We start from the raw sequence: 14909 nt of genomic DNA, 5'->3' as shown, positions 1-14909 counted from the left end.
AGCTCGGATAGATGGGTGGACGAGCTCATAGCCCACCTGGTGTTACCAGAGCCACCCATCTTGAGATATAAGTTCTAAGGTCGCAGTATAGTTACAACGGCTGCCCCGCCCTTCAAACCGAAACGCATTACTGTTTCACGGCAGAAACAGGCAGGGTGGTGGTACCTACCCGTGCGGACTCTCTCGCTAAGCTTCGACAGTCGCCAGTTCCGAAACACCCGTTACAATCACCTCACATCACTTTAACAGCAAACCAAAACAGAAACCCGAGACTATTATAAATATAATAATATTTATTTTCACAGAGTCATTGTTTTTTTTTTCTCTTTACAAATTAACAGTATCGCTTCGACTAAAAACTACGAATCACTGACATTAAAATTAAATCTCGTAACTATATATACAAATTATGTACTTTCATTTATACACATACACAAAGAGATCTCACCGGACACACACGCGCGCGCGCCATTCGACAAAACCGACGTGACATTCATATGTTACAAATAAATACATACATACACACAAACCTAAATTAGTTCTTAAAATTTGTACAAATTTACAACACAATGCCGCTGCCGATAGTGGCGCGTTTTGTTTGCTGACACACAGACGCACACACAAACAACGGCGGATCCAGGGGGGGGGAGCCATGGGGGTCATGACCCCCCCTGAGCTAGTTCCAGGACTTGAACTAACTTGGACTAATTGAAGAACATCATGATTTATTTATTATCTATTGTTATCAAAATTAAATTATAAGTTCTTAACTTGCCCACGACTATGTGACCCCCTCCTGGCGCCAAAGCTGGATCCGCCCTTGCACACAAAAGGTTTTTCACTTTGTTTCAACTAAAATAGGTTTGTTCTATTATTCAGATAGATTGCCTCGACAATTCCACGAAAAACATTTTAATACTTTTTTATTACATCAGATATCTCAACAACAAAAAGGAAATCAACAATTGATAACATTTACAGCCCACACGATGTTAAGATCGTAGGGCAATCCTCTGTTGTTCACCTTGCTGAATCTAAACACGTGATAATCTATAAAACACTCTGCAATCATGGAATAACTTTGCACCTAATTCAATAGAGGAATCATTCTTTAAATTTAAATCTCAGATCTTTACTAGTACATTGTTATGGAATTTTATTATGTGAAACACTTATCAGAAATGTATACATCATACATTCTAATAGACGGAAGGATTCTTATTTATTTGTGGTATTTAGATGTTTATTTAAATTCGATTTGAAGTCGAGAAAGGACTGCACCACACAAGGCAGCCATCGTTAACATAGTTAACATTTTTGGGTATTTACATTGTCTGAATTTCTATGAAATAGACTTTCTACTTAACTAGAACAATATATTGCTAATTTTATTCAAATAGTACTGGGTTAATGTGACGTAAAATCTAATTGTAGAACTGTGTGTTTTAGGCAGAGTCCTTTCTCCTAGAGTCCCGCGCGGGGCAGCTAAATGCACGGTATAGCAAACCGACCTGTACGTCACTCTCGCGGCCATATACATAGTTTTTAGTATCTATGTTCATCTTTTGACAGACAAGTGTATAATCTATGTTCCGGGTACTTCCGTTTTGAGTGTGAGTAGCGTGCGCCCGCGTCTTGATGCAATTATCGTTTTAAATCGAAAATTGTTTGTGTTTAACACTAAACATACCGTAACTTTTCAAATTTTGCATTGAAAATGCACGTATCACCTTATTGCCTTTGCACATCTGACTTCATGACTTTTGCTTACCAATTAATCTACAGTTATAATACAATTTTTTGTTGTTGTTTTGTTTTGTTAATTTTGAGTAATACTTGACATATACCGTTATCTACCCGCTACGGTACAAATAGATACCAGTAAGTGTTGGTATGATTAGTGTTAAGACAAAATTCGATATTCATAGTTTCACTGAATAAAAATACCCCTGAGATCTACCCCTCTCTCTCGCTATAAGGGAAGTTAGATAGAGAGGCGCTCGTCTAGATGCGGTCGGTTGGCGTCCAGCCAGGCCCGGAAGCGGTCGCGGCGGCGGCGGCTGAGGCGCTCGTGCGTGGCGCGCGCGGCGGCCAGGGCTCCGCGCTGCAGCAGGCGGAAGGGGCGGCAGGCCACGAGCCGGCAGCGCAGCTCGGCGAGCGTGCACTCGGCGGCGTCGTGCGCGGCGGGCTTGCGGCGCGGGGCGGGGCGGCGCGGCGGCTGCGGCCAGCGCGACGTGTTGGCGGGCGCGTGCAGGCCGCGTGCGCGTGCGTTGCGCGCCAGGAATACGGGCTTGCCGCGCGCCGTCACGCCGCTGGTCTTGTTGCTGGCGAACCTCTCGGCGTACAGGGACCAGGCCGCGCACCGGGACACCGCCTCGCCTTCGCCGACACTTTTCACTCCGCCCACACCTCCACTCGTGCGCTGTAGATTTCATTATTATTTACTAAGGTTAATTTTTTTATTGCCCTTGTAGGCAGACGAGCATACGGCCCACCTGATGGTGAGTGGTTACCGCCCGACCGTGGCTTCATACCCCGCAACTCTCCCAGTACTAGTGTCGACCTTAACGTGAGAGCACGCTTACCGACTCGTTGTTTTTAATTTTGCGATAGCAGTGTTAATTACGTGTGTTTTCTAATATAAATGGTCTTACACTCATAAGTCTTTACACAGATAGCTATTTAATTTGATGAAAAAGGAATGGCGAGCACTAGCATTATAAACATGTCTTAGCATTAGAGGAACATTACTGGCAAAAGGATGGCTTAATGGAGGATGTTGTCGAATCATTTATTATTGAAGTACGCGAGGAGAGTAACGATAGAACATCAAATTTTTCAACTACTGATTAATCTGATTGCGAGAGTAATTAATAAGATTTCACGTTCGTTTTGTTCAATAAGTATCAGTTCATTAAATGAAATTCATATGTGACCAATTGCTTTTTTTATTTGAAGTTCATAATACCCTCATAAAACTATTTTATAATTTACACTCGCACGGAGGCTTAAGATGTGTTAGTATCGATAGCGCAATATCGACCAATTCGACACTAGCTCATTACGTCAACATTCCTTAAAATTTCTCGGAGCTCGCGCGCGGACTGTACATAGCTAAACATTCTGATCTACTTTAGATAGTCTGAAAAATAAAAACCTACCTGTGCTGTCGGTGACATTCTGTTGTCATTGTTGTGTGGGGACGTCCTTCCTTCTCCAGCACTTTCTAGCAGCTCAAATGTTACTTTACACTCGTCTCCACCGTACTGTTGACAAAGAATCTGCATTACTGATCATTTCCTTGAAACGGGGTATTCTATTTGGATAATGGTAAGGAGCCAACCTAAAGTTGAATGGTCACTGAAGCTTAACTATAGATAATAAAAGTCAAAATAAGAGTTTGATGTTTCAATTGTTTTGCATATCAGCTTTTTTTTTATTGCCCTTGTAGACAGACGAGCATACGGCCCACCTGATGGTGAGTGGTTACCGTCGCCCATGGACTTCAGCAATGCCAGGGGCAGAGCCAAGTCCGCTACCTACCGCACTGCCTACAGCTGAAAGAGACTTAAAGATGGTTCCAAAAGAAAGGATTTCTTAAGTTATTTCCTGTTGATATGGTAATCACTTCCTTCAAAGCATTCTAATTAGATAACTTATGAGAGCTCAAGGCCAACCTGAAGTTGGATGATCACCAATGCTTAACTATAGATACTAAAAGCCGAAATTGGAGTTAGATGATTCAATTATTTTGCGAATGGCATAAAGGAAACTGTGACTGACATTGAGTTTATTTTATAAAAGAAATTAGTACAAATGATGTGTTTTCGCTAATCAAGTCAATTCTGTTCGCTGGGCTTCAACAATAAATTGTCTTCATATAGAGACGATGCATTCAGTAATGCCTTAACTGGTGGCCCGGAGGCCTCTCCAGTTTCACCAGGACAAGTGGGCGAGCAAAGGCTCAGTCAGGACGGGTGGAATTTGCTAACAGCTGCCCGGCGCCTAGACCTCGAGGACAGCTGCTTCGCGAATAAATCTACTACCGGATCGGAATCGCGACTCGCTGGGAAGATCCGGCGAGAAACTCAGCGAGCTAAGTATCTAAGTAAGTATCTTAAGCTACTATGGTGTACAAAACACGCCATAGCTCGCGTTCTCTAAATGGAACCCTAAAGCATAATAAAACTGATTAAGATCGGCGGATTAGTAAGCTGAAGTTGCAGTGGCTGGCTGTATTAGCCAGAGAACCGACAACGGTTGGGGTAAATGTGCTCCTGAGTAGAAACTGCGTTAGAAAACAGTCATTTCTTCAGTGAGCACTACAGAGTAGAAGAGAGTTGGGAGAGAGGGCTGATGTTTAGGTTAGGTTGCACGGTTACTGTGGTCCCTCAGTCGGCTCCTAGTGTTAGAGCTGAAGGCGTCTAATGCAAGGGTTATTGGATCTAAAGGATCCATAAGCACGTGATAAATTAGTTAGTTATTATTGAGGCGCATGTGTAACAGTCGCCAGGGTTGTCGCGGTACTGACCGTTCGCACGAGGAAGGCGGCGTGGTGCGGGCGCAGCGCGGCGAGGGCGCGGCGCACGTAGGGCCCGGCCGCGGCCCGCATGTCGCGCGCGCACAGCTCGGCCGCGCGCACCGACCACGGCTCCGACGCGCAGTGCTGCAGCTGTACACGACAATACAATATATACTACACACATTCTGCACGTAAGACTTAACCCGCAGACGCAGCCCGCTGAGTATAGTATTAGTAGAAGTTCTAAGGTCTCAGTATAGTTACAATGGCTGCCCCACCCTTCAAATCGAAATGCATTACTGCTTCACGGCAGAAATAGGCAGGGCGGCGGTACCTACCCGCGCGGACTCACAAGAGGTCCTACCACCAGTATATGTATAATTTTACAAAATGACCAGTGATCGTTCTCGTCGAGGGGCTCGACGAATAAATTAACCCACAGACACAGCCCACTGAGTTTCTCGTCGGATCTTCTCAGTGGGTCGCGTTTCCGATCCGGTGGTAGATTCTACGAAGCACGGCTCTTGCTAAGGTTCATGTTAGCAACGTCATCAGGTTTGAGCATAAACATATTCTTTACTCATCATAAAGGTGGTAAGTTTGTTAATCTTGACAACAATAAGAGACATCAGTAGGAAGGCAGCATGCTGTATCACCACAGGATATTCTGTTTAAGGCACATCGCATGTGTTTTCATCATTTATCTCTTATCGTTACCAAATGATCCAATACTAAGAGTAATTCAAACAAGATGTTTGATGTGCTGATGGGTATTTCCGTCAGGTCTGATATAGCAATACATAGATACTAACCTGCCTAACAGCGATAGACACCAGTTTGTCGAGCGTGTAGGCCGGATAAGCCTTGATCCCGAGCATTTCTCGGGCCGCATCCTCGAAGGCGGAAGATTCCATGTTGCCGTCGAGGACGCCCTTCACCAGGTCTAGCAACAGGTTGTAGTATTCCGTTGGCGACGACACGTCCGCTGGCAAATCTGTTGAAGACATTCATAATTTTCAAATATATTTTTTTCAATTTATTCAATAATTGTATTGCTAATGGTGTGTAGTGTATTGAGATTTCGATCTGATGCGTCAATGGTCGACGAAATTCTGGCTCATCTCTAATTATGACGTAACAGACTAATGCAAAGTAAAAGCATAATGTATTTCGAATATGTGGTTCTGGCAAATAGTAGCACTTCATGTAAAATTTACAGTGGCGCACTTAATGCCTGTGGTATTCTCTACCAGTCACGCAAAGTTAGTGCAGAGTGCACAATAAATAAAGGTAGGTGCATTGAAATTTACATTTATATATATATATATATATACATATACATTATATTATGTTTAAGTTATCTATTTTTGAAATAATCGTAAATTAAATGCAATGGTAATTGCAGTCATCCTTGAAGGTAGACGGCGCTATACGTATTGTCTATGGCGTTCTGTTATTGTTAAATAGTAGACAACTAGAGAACTTGTCTGTGCCTTTAGAAATTCTTCTCAGTCGTACACTCCTGGCGGAGTGGTCGTGGTTACGTATGTCTTAATGTTTGGTTGCGGCTTTTGAGAGACTTCTCCATCTCTCTCTACTTGTGGCGGTACATGTACATTTAGTAAGGGAACACTTCGTAGATAACTTAACCAAGTCTGTCCACCTTGTGGATGATCCTTTAGAAATAAACAATTCAAATTAATATAAAGCCTATAACATTCAGCAGCCAACGTGTGTGAGTGTACTAACGGTGTGCGGGCGCGAGGCGCAGGGCGAGCGCGGGGGGGCGGTCGTGCCGCGGGCGGGCGGGCGGCGCGGCGCACATGGCCCGGAGCGCGGCCGCCAGCCGCTGGCACAGCGCGCCGTGCACGCGCAGGAACAGGTACCACGAGGACGTGCACACGAACCTGCCCTCCTGTATACAACATACATATATTTACAAAATTAATAAGTCGTGTCTTTGTCGAAGGATGAATAAACTGTTAAAATTTTGGCACTGATGTTCTTCTTCTCAGTCGGATACTCTTGTGAGTCCGCGCGGGTAGGTACCACCACCCTGCCTATTTCTGTCGTGAAGCAGTAATGCGTTTCGGTTTGAAGGGTGAGGCAGCCGTTGTGACTATACTGAGACCTTAGAACTTATATCTCAGGGTGGGTGACGCATTTACGTTGTGGATGTCTATGGGCTCCAGTAACCATTTAACACCAGGTGGGCTGTGAGCTCGTCCACCCATTTAAGCATTGATTGATATACATGCTGATGTTACAGGTTGAAATATACCCACATATGCATTGTTATATAGAACAATATATTGTTCACTTGTGTTATTTGCACGTTCATACCTTACAATACATTTTACGCATATCTCGAATTACAGCAAGGTCATTGATCTGTTTCTACTGAAGTACCCCATATCAGTGTACAATACATACATTGTATTTACTATTTAATTTTAATGGTTCTGGTAGGCAGAGACTTGGCATTGCTCGTCAGATGGATAGGATCCAACCTCTGCTTCTAAATTCTAAAAAAAACGAGGACTCACATTAGGGGGGTGATCCCTGAGATCATCTTCTACTTCGAATGGTTCAGTCTTTAAGTCAGATTTCAGTATTTGATCATCATTGCTTAACCTCTTTCCATTAGTCGGCTGGGTTAGTACACTTTCTGTAAACAAAACAGATTCAGAGATTAGCTACAATAAAAAGACAACCATTTATGTTCTTATAGCTTTTACATATCCATTATTAATGCAGCATTAATGGATATGTAAAAGCTATAAGAACTAAAGAATATGTTGAAATTAGAAACAGTCCAATATAATGATTTTTTCATATATAATATGTTAAATTGTAAGTAGACTAAATAAATAAATGATATTACCATGTGATATGTAAAACTCACCTTTATTGCTCTCCAAATTATTATTATTTTTGGGTTTATTCTCTTTGTTATTCTTTCCGTTCTTGCCGCTCTTGTCTGACGCGTTATCAGATTCAGATGACTGAAACCAATAAATTAATTATATTTCTGTTTGTGCAATATTGCTAAATATTAGTATGGTCAAAACTGACATCAGTAGGAAGGCAGCATGCTGTATCAACATTCAATATTCTGTTAAAGGCACATCGCATGTTCTATCATCATTTCATCTATACTAATATATAAATCTAGTGGTTTTTACGGATGTTCTGTTATAACTACTGAACCGTGCATCCGATTGACTTGAAACTTGGTATCCATGTAGAAAATACATGTACTTAATGGATAGGCTAATATTTATATGTGTTGGACTCCTTAATAATAATGACAATAAATAATAATGTTAATTTTAAATGCCCAGCGAAGCGGGCAAGGACGGCTAGTTTAATTATAAAAAGTTACAAATTTTCGTAAGAAGAACATACCTCTTGTTTAATTTCCTGTTTTAAATTATTCTTGTCATTTTCTTGACTCTGTTGATCGATTGGACACTCCGGGCTCGGTGCATCCTCCTTGTCTTCTAGGACAATACAAATGGTGTTTGATACTGATAAGAATAAATCTACACATTTCAGAATCTGCGATTGTGGTTGTCTAAGTGTATATTAATTAAAAACGTCATGCAAAGACAGGAATGAACATCTTGGGACATTGTTAACAGTACTGAGATGTTTTTGGGCTTCATCTTCAAACTCTATCGCAGGATTCATGTTGGCAGTGTTTGGCGATGAGGCGAATAACAAAAAATTCCAATAGTCAAAGCTGTGGGCAATTATTTGCTTAAGACCTAAAACCTAAGATATAATAGAACATAGGGCATGATGTGACATATTATGTAAGAATGATACAAATAGAGCGCTTTTGTAATAACACAATACAACATTAGCTTAAATTATTTTCTACGTTTTTCTATGATTGATAACTTAGCCTTTCTCTTATTTCTGCAACATTATGTTAAATTAGTTGAAATAAAAGTACCTTCGTCCTTCTCATCATCAGATAGCGGCTGCCGTGGATGCGAGAAGAGATCGGGTAGGAAATGCCTTAACAACTGTTTGATTCTCCGTTTCTCAGCCTTCTGTATAGCAGTTTGTCTCCTGGCGTGATGTATAAGTAGCTCCGCGGTGTCCCGAACTATTTTTATTGCTAAAAAACATTGAATTTGATGTTGAAAAATGTTGATATCTACAATTACACAGCCCTATCTACCGTATAAAAAAAAACTGTTATGGGTCTATATAGCTTTAATACTTATCTACAGCTTTCATTTGATTATAGTTCTAAAAAATTCACCTTCATATAAAATTTTATACGAAAATGTTTTTACACATATCAGATTTTGGTTTGATAGCAACGATATGATAACTAATATGGTTTTATTCAGCATATAAGAAAGACATCAGTAGGAAGGCAGCATGCTGTATCAACACAGAACATTCTGTTAAAGGCACATCGCATGTGTTTTCATCATTTGTCTTTCTTTATATAATTTGTGACATTTTTGAATCCTATACAAATATTTCTAGACCAGTTACAGTCGAGTGTTGTTTGAAGTTCGCTTTTGTGGGTATAATCAAGCAGGCAGCTTGACGTCTGAGCTCTGATAATCAAACACTTAAAACGCTAGTGTGACCCCTCAGCAGCACTTTTTACTGGTGGTAGGACGTATTGCGAGTCGCAAGTGCGCACGTCGACAACAGCTCGTTCGACAACAACACACGACAACGCGTTTCCGCCAAAAAGTACCAGACTTTTTGGCGGGAACGCGAAGAGTGAAGTTGTGTGATTTGTATTATTTTTTTTTATTTTTTTTTTTTTTTATTGCGTAGATGGGTGGACGAGCTCACAGCCCACCTGATGTTAAGTGGTTACTGGAGCCCATAGACATCTACAACGTAGACGCGCCACCCACCCCGAGATACAAGTTCTAAAATCTCAGTATAGTTACAACGGCTACCCCACCCTTCAAACCGAAACGCATTACTGCTTCACGGCAGAAATAAGCAGGGCGGTGGTACCCATCCGCGCGGACTCACAAGAGGTCCTACCACCAGTAATAACTTAACCTAAAAATAACCTTAAAATAATAAAATAACCAGTAATAATTATTTTGTCTATTTAGTGTTTCTTCAGGTTTAAATCTGTAATAACTGTGGTTTATTAACTTTTTGATATCTGTGAAAGTGCACAAGTGTGGGAAAATAAAACAAAGCCACTGGACGTAACTTCTCGTGATCCTCCAAAAATTCCACTGAAAAAATCTCAGTAAATAACCAACATTTTACTGAGATATTATATTTCATTCCATATCATCTCATTTCATTTAATTACATTTCACTCCATATCATTAATTTTCATAAAAATAAAAATATAAATAAGACATGACTTAAAGGTCTTAGTTACCAGGTCATAAAATCCCTTAAAAAAATAAAAAATACAATCAATTACCTTCCTGTCGGCTCTGCATGTTGTAGTCGACCACGAGGTGCGGCCCCGGGCGGCGGGCCGCGTAGGCGCTCTCTACCTCGTTGAACAATGTCTTCGAGCGCATCGCCTTCAGATCGTTCTGCTTGAAGTTGATCCCTTGATGGTCGAGAGATTTCAAATAATACTTTTCGTTTTGTTCGCGCCACTGTTTGTTGAAGCCCTGCGGAAAACAAATTATTAGACCAATGCTTCTAGTCTTGTCTGCTGAAGACAGACTGATGGGTTCAACTAGTGTGAGGTGGTCACTGGAGCCCATAGACGCATAACCTTGGAAAAGCACCACCTATCTCTCCCACGGGGTGTCTTAAAAGGCGATTACTTGCATAGAGAGTACTATGATTTGCCAATTTGCTTGTCTTGGTGGCAGTAATATGGTAAGCCTGCACAGGTAATTAATACCATCCTACCTAGTTCTGCAGAGAAGCAGACGTTCTGATATGAAGGATGTGACAGCCATTATACAATCCAATTGAGACTAGAACCTCATGTCTCAAGATGGGTTGTGGCATTCACGTCGTGATGCCTATGGGGTCGAGAAACCACTTTACGCCAGATGAGCCGTGAGAGGGGCCACTGAATGACAAACTGACTATTAAAATATTACCTTCTGAGCCTCTCTCCATTCTTCCTCTTTAGCTTTCAACCTCCTCAGTACAACAGGTACAGCCACAACGGGGTTTTTCTTTAGGCCTGCAATGATGTCCACTGCCTATGGGCAATAATAACAAAATATTTGAATATTTTTTTCAAAGACATATGGATAAATCTAAAAACATGCCTTCCAAAAGATTGTGAATCTACCTAGTTAAGCATCTATGAAAAACTACACATATTTCAAAAATCTTGAAATAAATACAAAGCATGCACCAATGTACTCTAGACCATAAGTTTATATATTCGCTAGTGTACACTAGACTTTAAGATAAATCTACTCAATTTCACATCAGATGCATAAAGGTTTGAAACTGTAAAGCTTACCAGACATAATTGAATGGCATTGTTTTTGTTGTTTTGTGTTTAGTTAATAAATTAATATAGTCGTTTTAATATAAAAGTTTGGTGCGCTGAGGCTTTGGGTTTGGTAATTACAGTAATTTTAAATTAAAATGTTTCGAATTTGTTTCACTACTGAGAAGAAATGGCAAGAAACTAGAGCTTTCTATATTCAGAATACATGTAATGTAATCAAGTCAGCTCAGTATTTCGATTAGAAAAATCCTGCGATTAATGTGTGCGTGTGAGAGAGTGCGGGTGAGTGCGTGCGTGCGTGTGTGAGTGCGTGCGGGTGTGAGAGTGCGGTATGTGAGTACGGGTGTGTAAGTATGGGTGTATAAGTACGGATGTGTAAGTGCGGGTATTCGAGTGCGGGTGTGTAAGTGCGGCTGTTTGACTGCGTGCGTGTGAGTGCTTGCGTGTCAGTGCGGGTGTGTGAATGCGGGTGTGTGCGGCATGCTAGGAGCGCGTCGTCGCGTACCACCTTGTCGCCGTAGATGCGTCGCAGCGCCCTCTGGTGCACGGTGGGCGAGTGTCCGCCGAGACAGTCGTCCAGCCGGTACCGCGCCGCGTCCTCGCCCGACATGCGGGACAACTTCTTCTGCACGCCCTCCAACACTCGGATGGTGGCGGCGTTTGTTTCTATAACCACGTCCAGCTGTAATTATAATCGAAATTAAATATCGCGTTAGCAGCTATGTTTTCACACGTACTTAAAAAAAAAAGTTTTTTGAACTCTTTTCAAAAATTGTTAGGACTTTAATACATACAAGCAAAGCAAAAAAAAAACATATCTAACCTCAAACCTCTCATCTTCACAACGGTAAATGTATTCTTCATACTGGGTTTTTCTTGATGTTACGAATGTCGAGTCTTCACTCCATGTCGGGAACGACACCCATGTATCATTAAGTACCTGTATACAAACAGTAAAGTAATATATAAATTTTTGTCTACAATAAAAATTTCTAAAAATCAAGAAGTCACGCTTTATTGCATTAATACTGAGTAGTGCACATAAAAACAATATCAGAGTTAAAACAATTATATTTAGTGCTGAAGACTCTTAGATTAGCCATTGAAAACCCATGGATTCACCTTATCGGTGTGCCAGGGTTCGAAAATGTTGCTGATTGAGGAATTTTGAGAATGACAACAAACCTGCAACCCCACCAATGTGCTTTACGTGCTTAATGTGCTCCCTAAGTCGACAGATTTGGTATAATAGCCGGCAAACTTCTTGAGCATTTGTTGACGTAGTGGGGGTAAGTTTGCGCATGGTACACTCACGTGCAAAAATATTATTTACTCTGCGTCATAATGCAATTAAATTATTAAAATCAACATATGTATTTATTTATATATTTATTAGAACATCAACAAAAAATATAGGTTAATAATTGTAATAATTTAATCTTGGGGTAAAATAGATATTCCTTCTATTAAGTCAAAACTAGAGCTGTTGCCAGGTCTTCGTTCAGTTGAAGCGAAGCTGGTATTTGTAATTTTTTTTTCGTTATCATAATCTTGACCATTATCATCATCACTGTTTTCATCACCCGAGTCGCCATCATCGTGTTAAGTCGACATAGGGCTCATCGGTGTAGTTTACGACTCGGTCGGTTCGATCTTCTTTTTTGTCTATAATTAATTATTTTTTGAAGATATTCGATTCGTAGTAATCGAATGTTACTTTTTTCAATTACCAGCTTCCGATTATTTTCTGTTTTTTTTTTCCATCTGAAGCCTAGCTCTTTCATAATTCGTCGTAAACTTCATTCCGAGCCATTAAAATGTATATCTTCTTTAAAATTTTCGAAGCCTTTTTATTACAGATTGAACGAAACTATCCATTCCGGTAACTTTCTTCTTCCCTGATCTTTTCTTACCCGGAGTCCCAAGCACAATGAGCAAGCCAGAGCCTTTAGCTTCGTTAATAATGCACCTAACAGTACTCACTGATGTTTTTGTTGCTTCCGAAGTCTGTTTTACTTTTTCCATAATATCATTCTTCCCCTGTTTTATAATGAAGCAATATACGTCGTACACAATTTTTCTACCCTTTCTTTTGAATACTCCACCAGTTTGTCGCGGCATAGTGTATTTTTTTATAAAAAATCAACAAACACTCAACAAATAGCAATGGCAACAAAGTCAACAAGCAATTATAATAAAATATAACTTAACGATTAATAACGATAGATTTTTCACTGTACGCAAGCGTACTTTACGCAAGGTTCGACTGATCTACCAATAACGCGCTCGATACGATGTCCCCTGCCGTCGCGCCTCACCCTCACCACCAAAGTGATCTAAAATTCGGTTCTGCGCAGTCAAGGTCATTTGCTCACGATGTTTGCCGGTTACTATATGTTCATTCAAGTATAGAATTTAATGGAAGTTTTTGACAGGTCAAAATCTTTTATTAAGTTATACAGATATTACCTTAACTACCTTAGGTATATCTCTCGCTTCCTCTTCCAGAGCGATATAAACTAACCACATACTGGCGGTAGGACCTCTTGTGAGTCCGCGCGGGTGGGTACCACCACCCCGCCTATTTCTGCCGTGAAGCAGCAATGCGTTTCGGTTTGAAGGGTGGGGCAGCCGTTGTAACTATACTTGAGACCTTAGAACTTATATCTCAAGGTGGGTTGGTGCATTTACGTTGTGGATGTCTATGGGCTCCAGTAACCACTTAACACCAGGTGGGCTGTGAGCTCGGCCACCCATCTAAGCAATAAAAAAAAAAACATATACTTTCATATCATTTCTGGTTAGTTCACTCGTGAATTCATAGTACAGATAGAAAACATTGTATTTGTGTTTTCCATTATTTTAGTTTATATTTCACGAATCTCCCGCCTAGAGTAGAACTAGTGTAATTCTATATTTACTTCTTTACAGAGCGGCGTCCGTCCCGAGCATTTCCTGGCGGCCGCCTCGCGAGGTAACGCGCAGTACGACGTGCCGAGACGCTTGCACGTCGATAGATCTGCACAACAAAACCAATTAGATAATACTAGAAAGCAAGAAACGATCAGGAAAATGCAGAAAAAAAAATCAATTTTATTTATAGTTCATCATCATCATCATCCTTGTTCTGCCCAATGCTGGACATAGGCCTTCCCCAATGCCTTCCACATAATGCGGTCTTCCGCCTTCCACATCAAACGACTTCCCTTTCCTTTCCAAAACTCCACAAACCCAAATACTTTTGTTTCACTGGCAGTGTTTGTTTTCTTTATAGAAAAGATAGCTATATGAAAGATATTTGAAGGCCATCTATATACCAATATTCTTGTGCAACGATTTTTTCACTTATTCAATTTCAGTAACAACTTATCATGTGAACAGCGAGTTTATCTGACGACTGAGTTTATCTGATGAATTAAATAAAAGATGCAATACAGTTTAATGAAACTATTCAGTCAACAGATACTTGATAATTGTAAATCACAATACACATACCAATATCCATGGCCATGTCTCCTTGGGGGCGATCATTCCGCATCTGTGCCCCGAGGGCGCCGACACTCTCGTACCGAGGGCGAGGCTCCACCGGTATAGGGTTGGTCCAAGGGTAGCCTGTATAAACAGCATGACATTTTTATCGGAAACAATGATTTTATGCTCGACAAAAAGTTTAATAGTAAGCATAAAATAATACAAAGCCTTTCACCCCTCGATATATAGTTTTATTTTATTATTTTTTTATTGCTTAGATGGGTGGACGAGCTCACAGCCCACCTGGTGTTAAGTGATAACTAAAACCCATAGACATCCACAACATAAATGCGCCACCCATCCTGAGATATAAGTTATAAGGTCTCAGTATAGTTACAATGCCTGCCCCACCCTTCAAACCGAAACGCATCACTGCTTCACGGCAGAAATAGGCAGGGTGGTGGTACCTACCCGCGC

At 40.9% G+C, this 14909-nt stretch overlaps 1 protein-coding gene across 13 annotated transcripts in view; it reads right to left on the bottom strand.

Moving 5' to 3' along the window:
- Positions 1–273: 273 nt before the first annotated feature.
- Sin3A (SIN3 transcription regulator family member A) overlaps positions 274–14909 on the bottom strand; it is a 42315-nt gene continuing 27679 nt past the window's right edge. For 4 of the 13 annotated variants that reach the window (XM_089732705.1, XM_089732722.1, XM_089732709.1 and 1 more), the window contains exons 16-30: positions 14457–14573; positions 13883–13980; positions 11785–11901; positions 11467–11643; positions 10597–10701; positions 9954–10152; positions 8484–8651; positions 7931–8052; positions 7428–7527; positions 7069–7190; positions 6272–6437; positions 5335–5516; positions 4532–4672; positions 3162–3266; positions 274–2422 (exon numbers count right to left, since the gene is read on the bottom strand). In XM_089732705.1, coding sequence (XP_089588831.1) covers positions 1985–2422; positions 3162–3266; positions 4532–4672; positions 5335–5516; positions 6272–6437; positions 7069–7190; positions 7428–7527; positions 7931–8052; positions 8484–8651; positions 9954–10152; positions 10597–10701; positions 11467–11643; positions 11785–11901; positions 13883–13980; positions 14457–14573 — 2357 coding nt within the window. In that variant the 3' untranslated portion in view covers positions 274–1984. The remainder of the gene's footprint in view (positions 2423–3161; positions 3267–4531; positions 4673–5334; positions 5517–6271; positions 6438–7068; positions 7191–7427; positions 7528–7930; positions 8053–8483; positions 8652–9953; positions 10153–10596; positions 10702–11466; positions 11644–11784; positions 11902–13882; positions 13981–14456; positions 14574–14909) is intronic. The other 9 variants (XM_089732736.1, XM_089732752.1, XM_089732721.1 and 6 more) reach the window with 5 other exon arrangements.

The sequence above is a fragment of the Bombyx mandarina genome, chromosome 02 (genome assembly GCF_030267445.1).
Source record: "Bombyx mandarina strain Sakado chromosome 02, ASM3026744v2".
In the NCBI taxonomy this organism is placed as follows: domain Eukaryota; kingdom Metazoa; phylum Arthropoda; class Insecta; order Lepidoptera; family Bombycidae; genus Bombyx; species Bombyx mandarina.
Note: the sequence above shows the minus strand (reverse complement) of the source record. Positions and strands in the feature narration are given on the sequence as shown.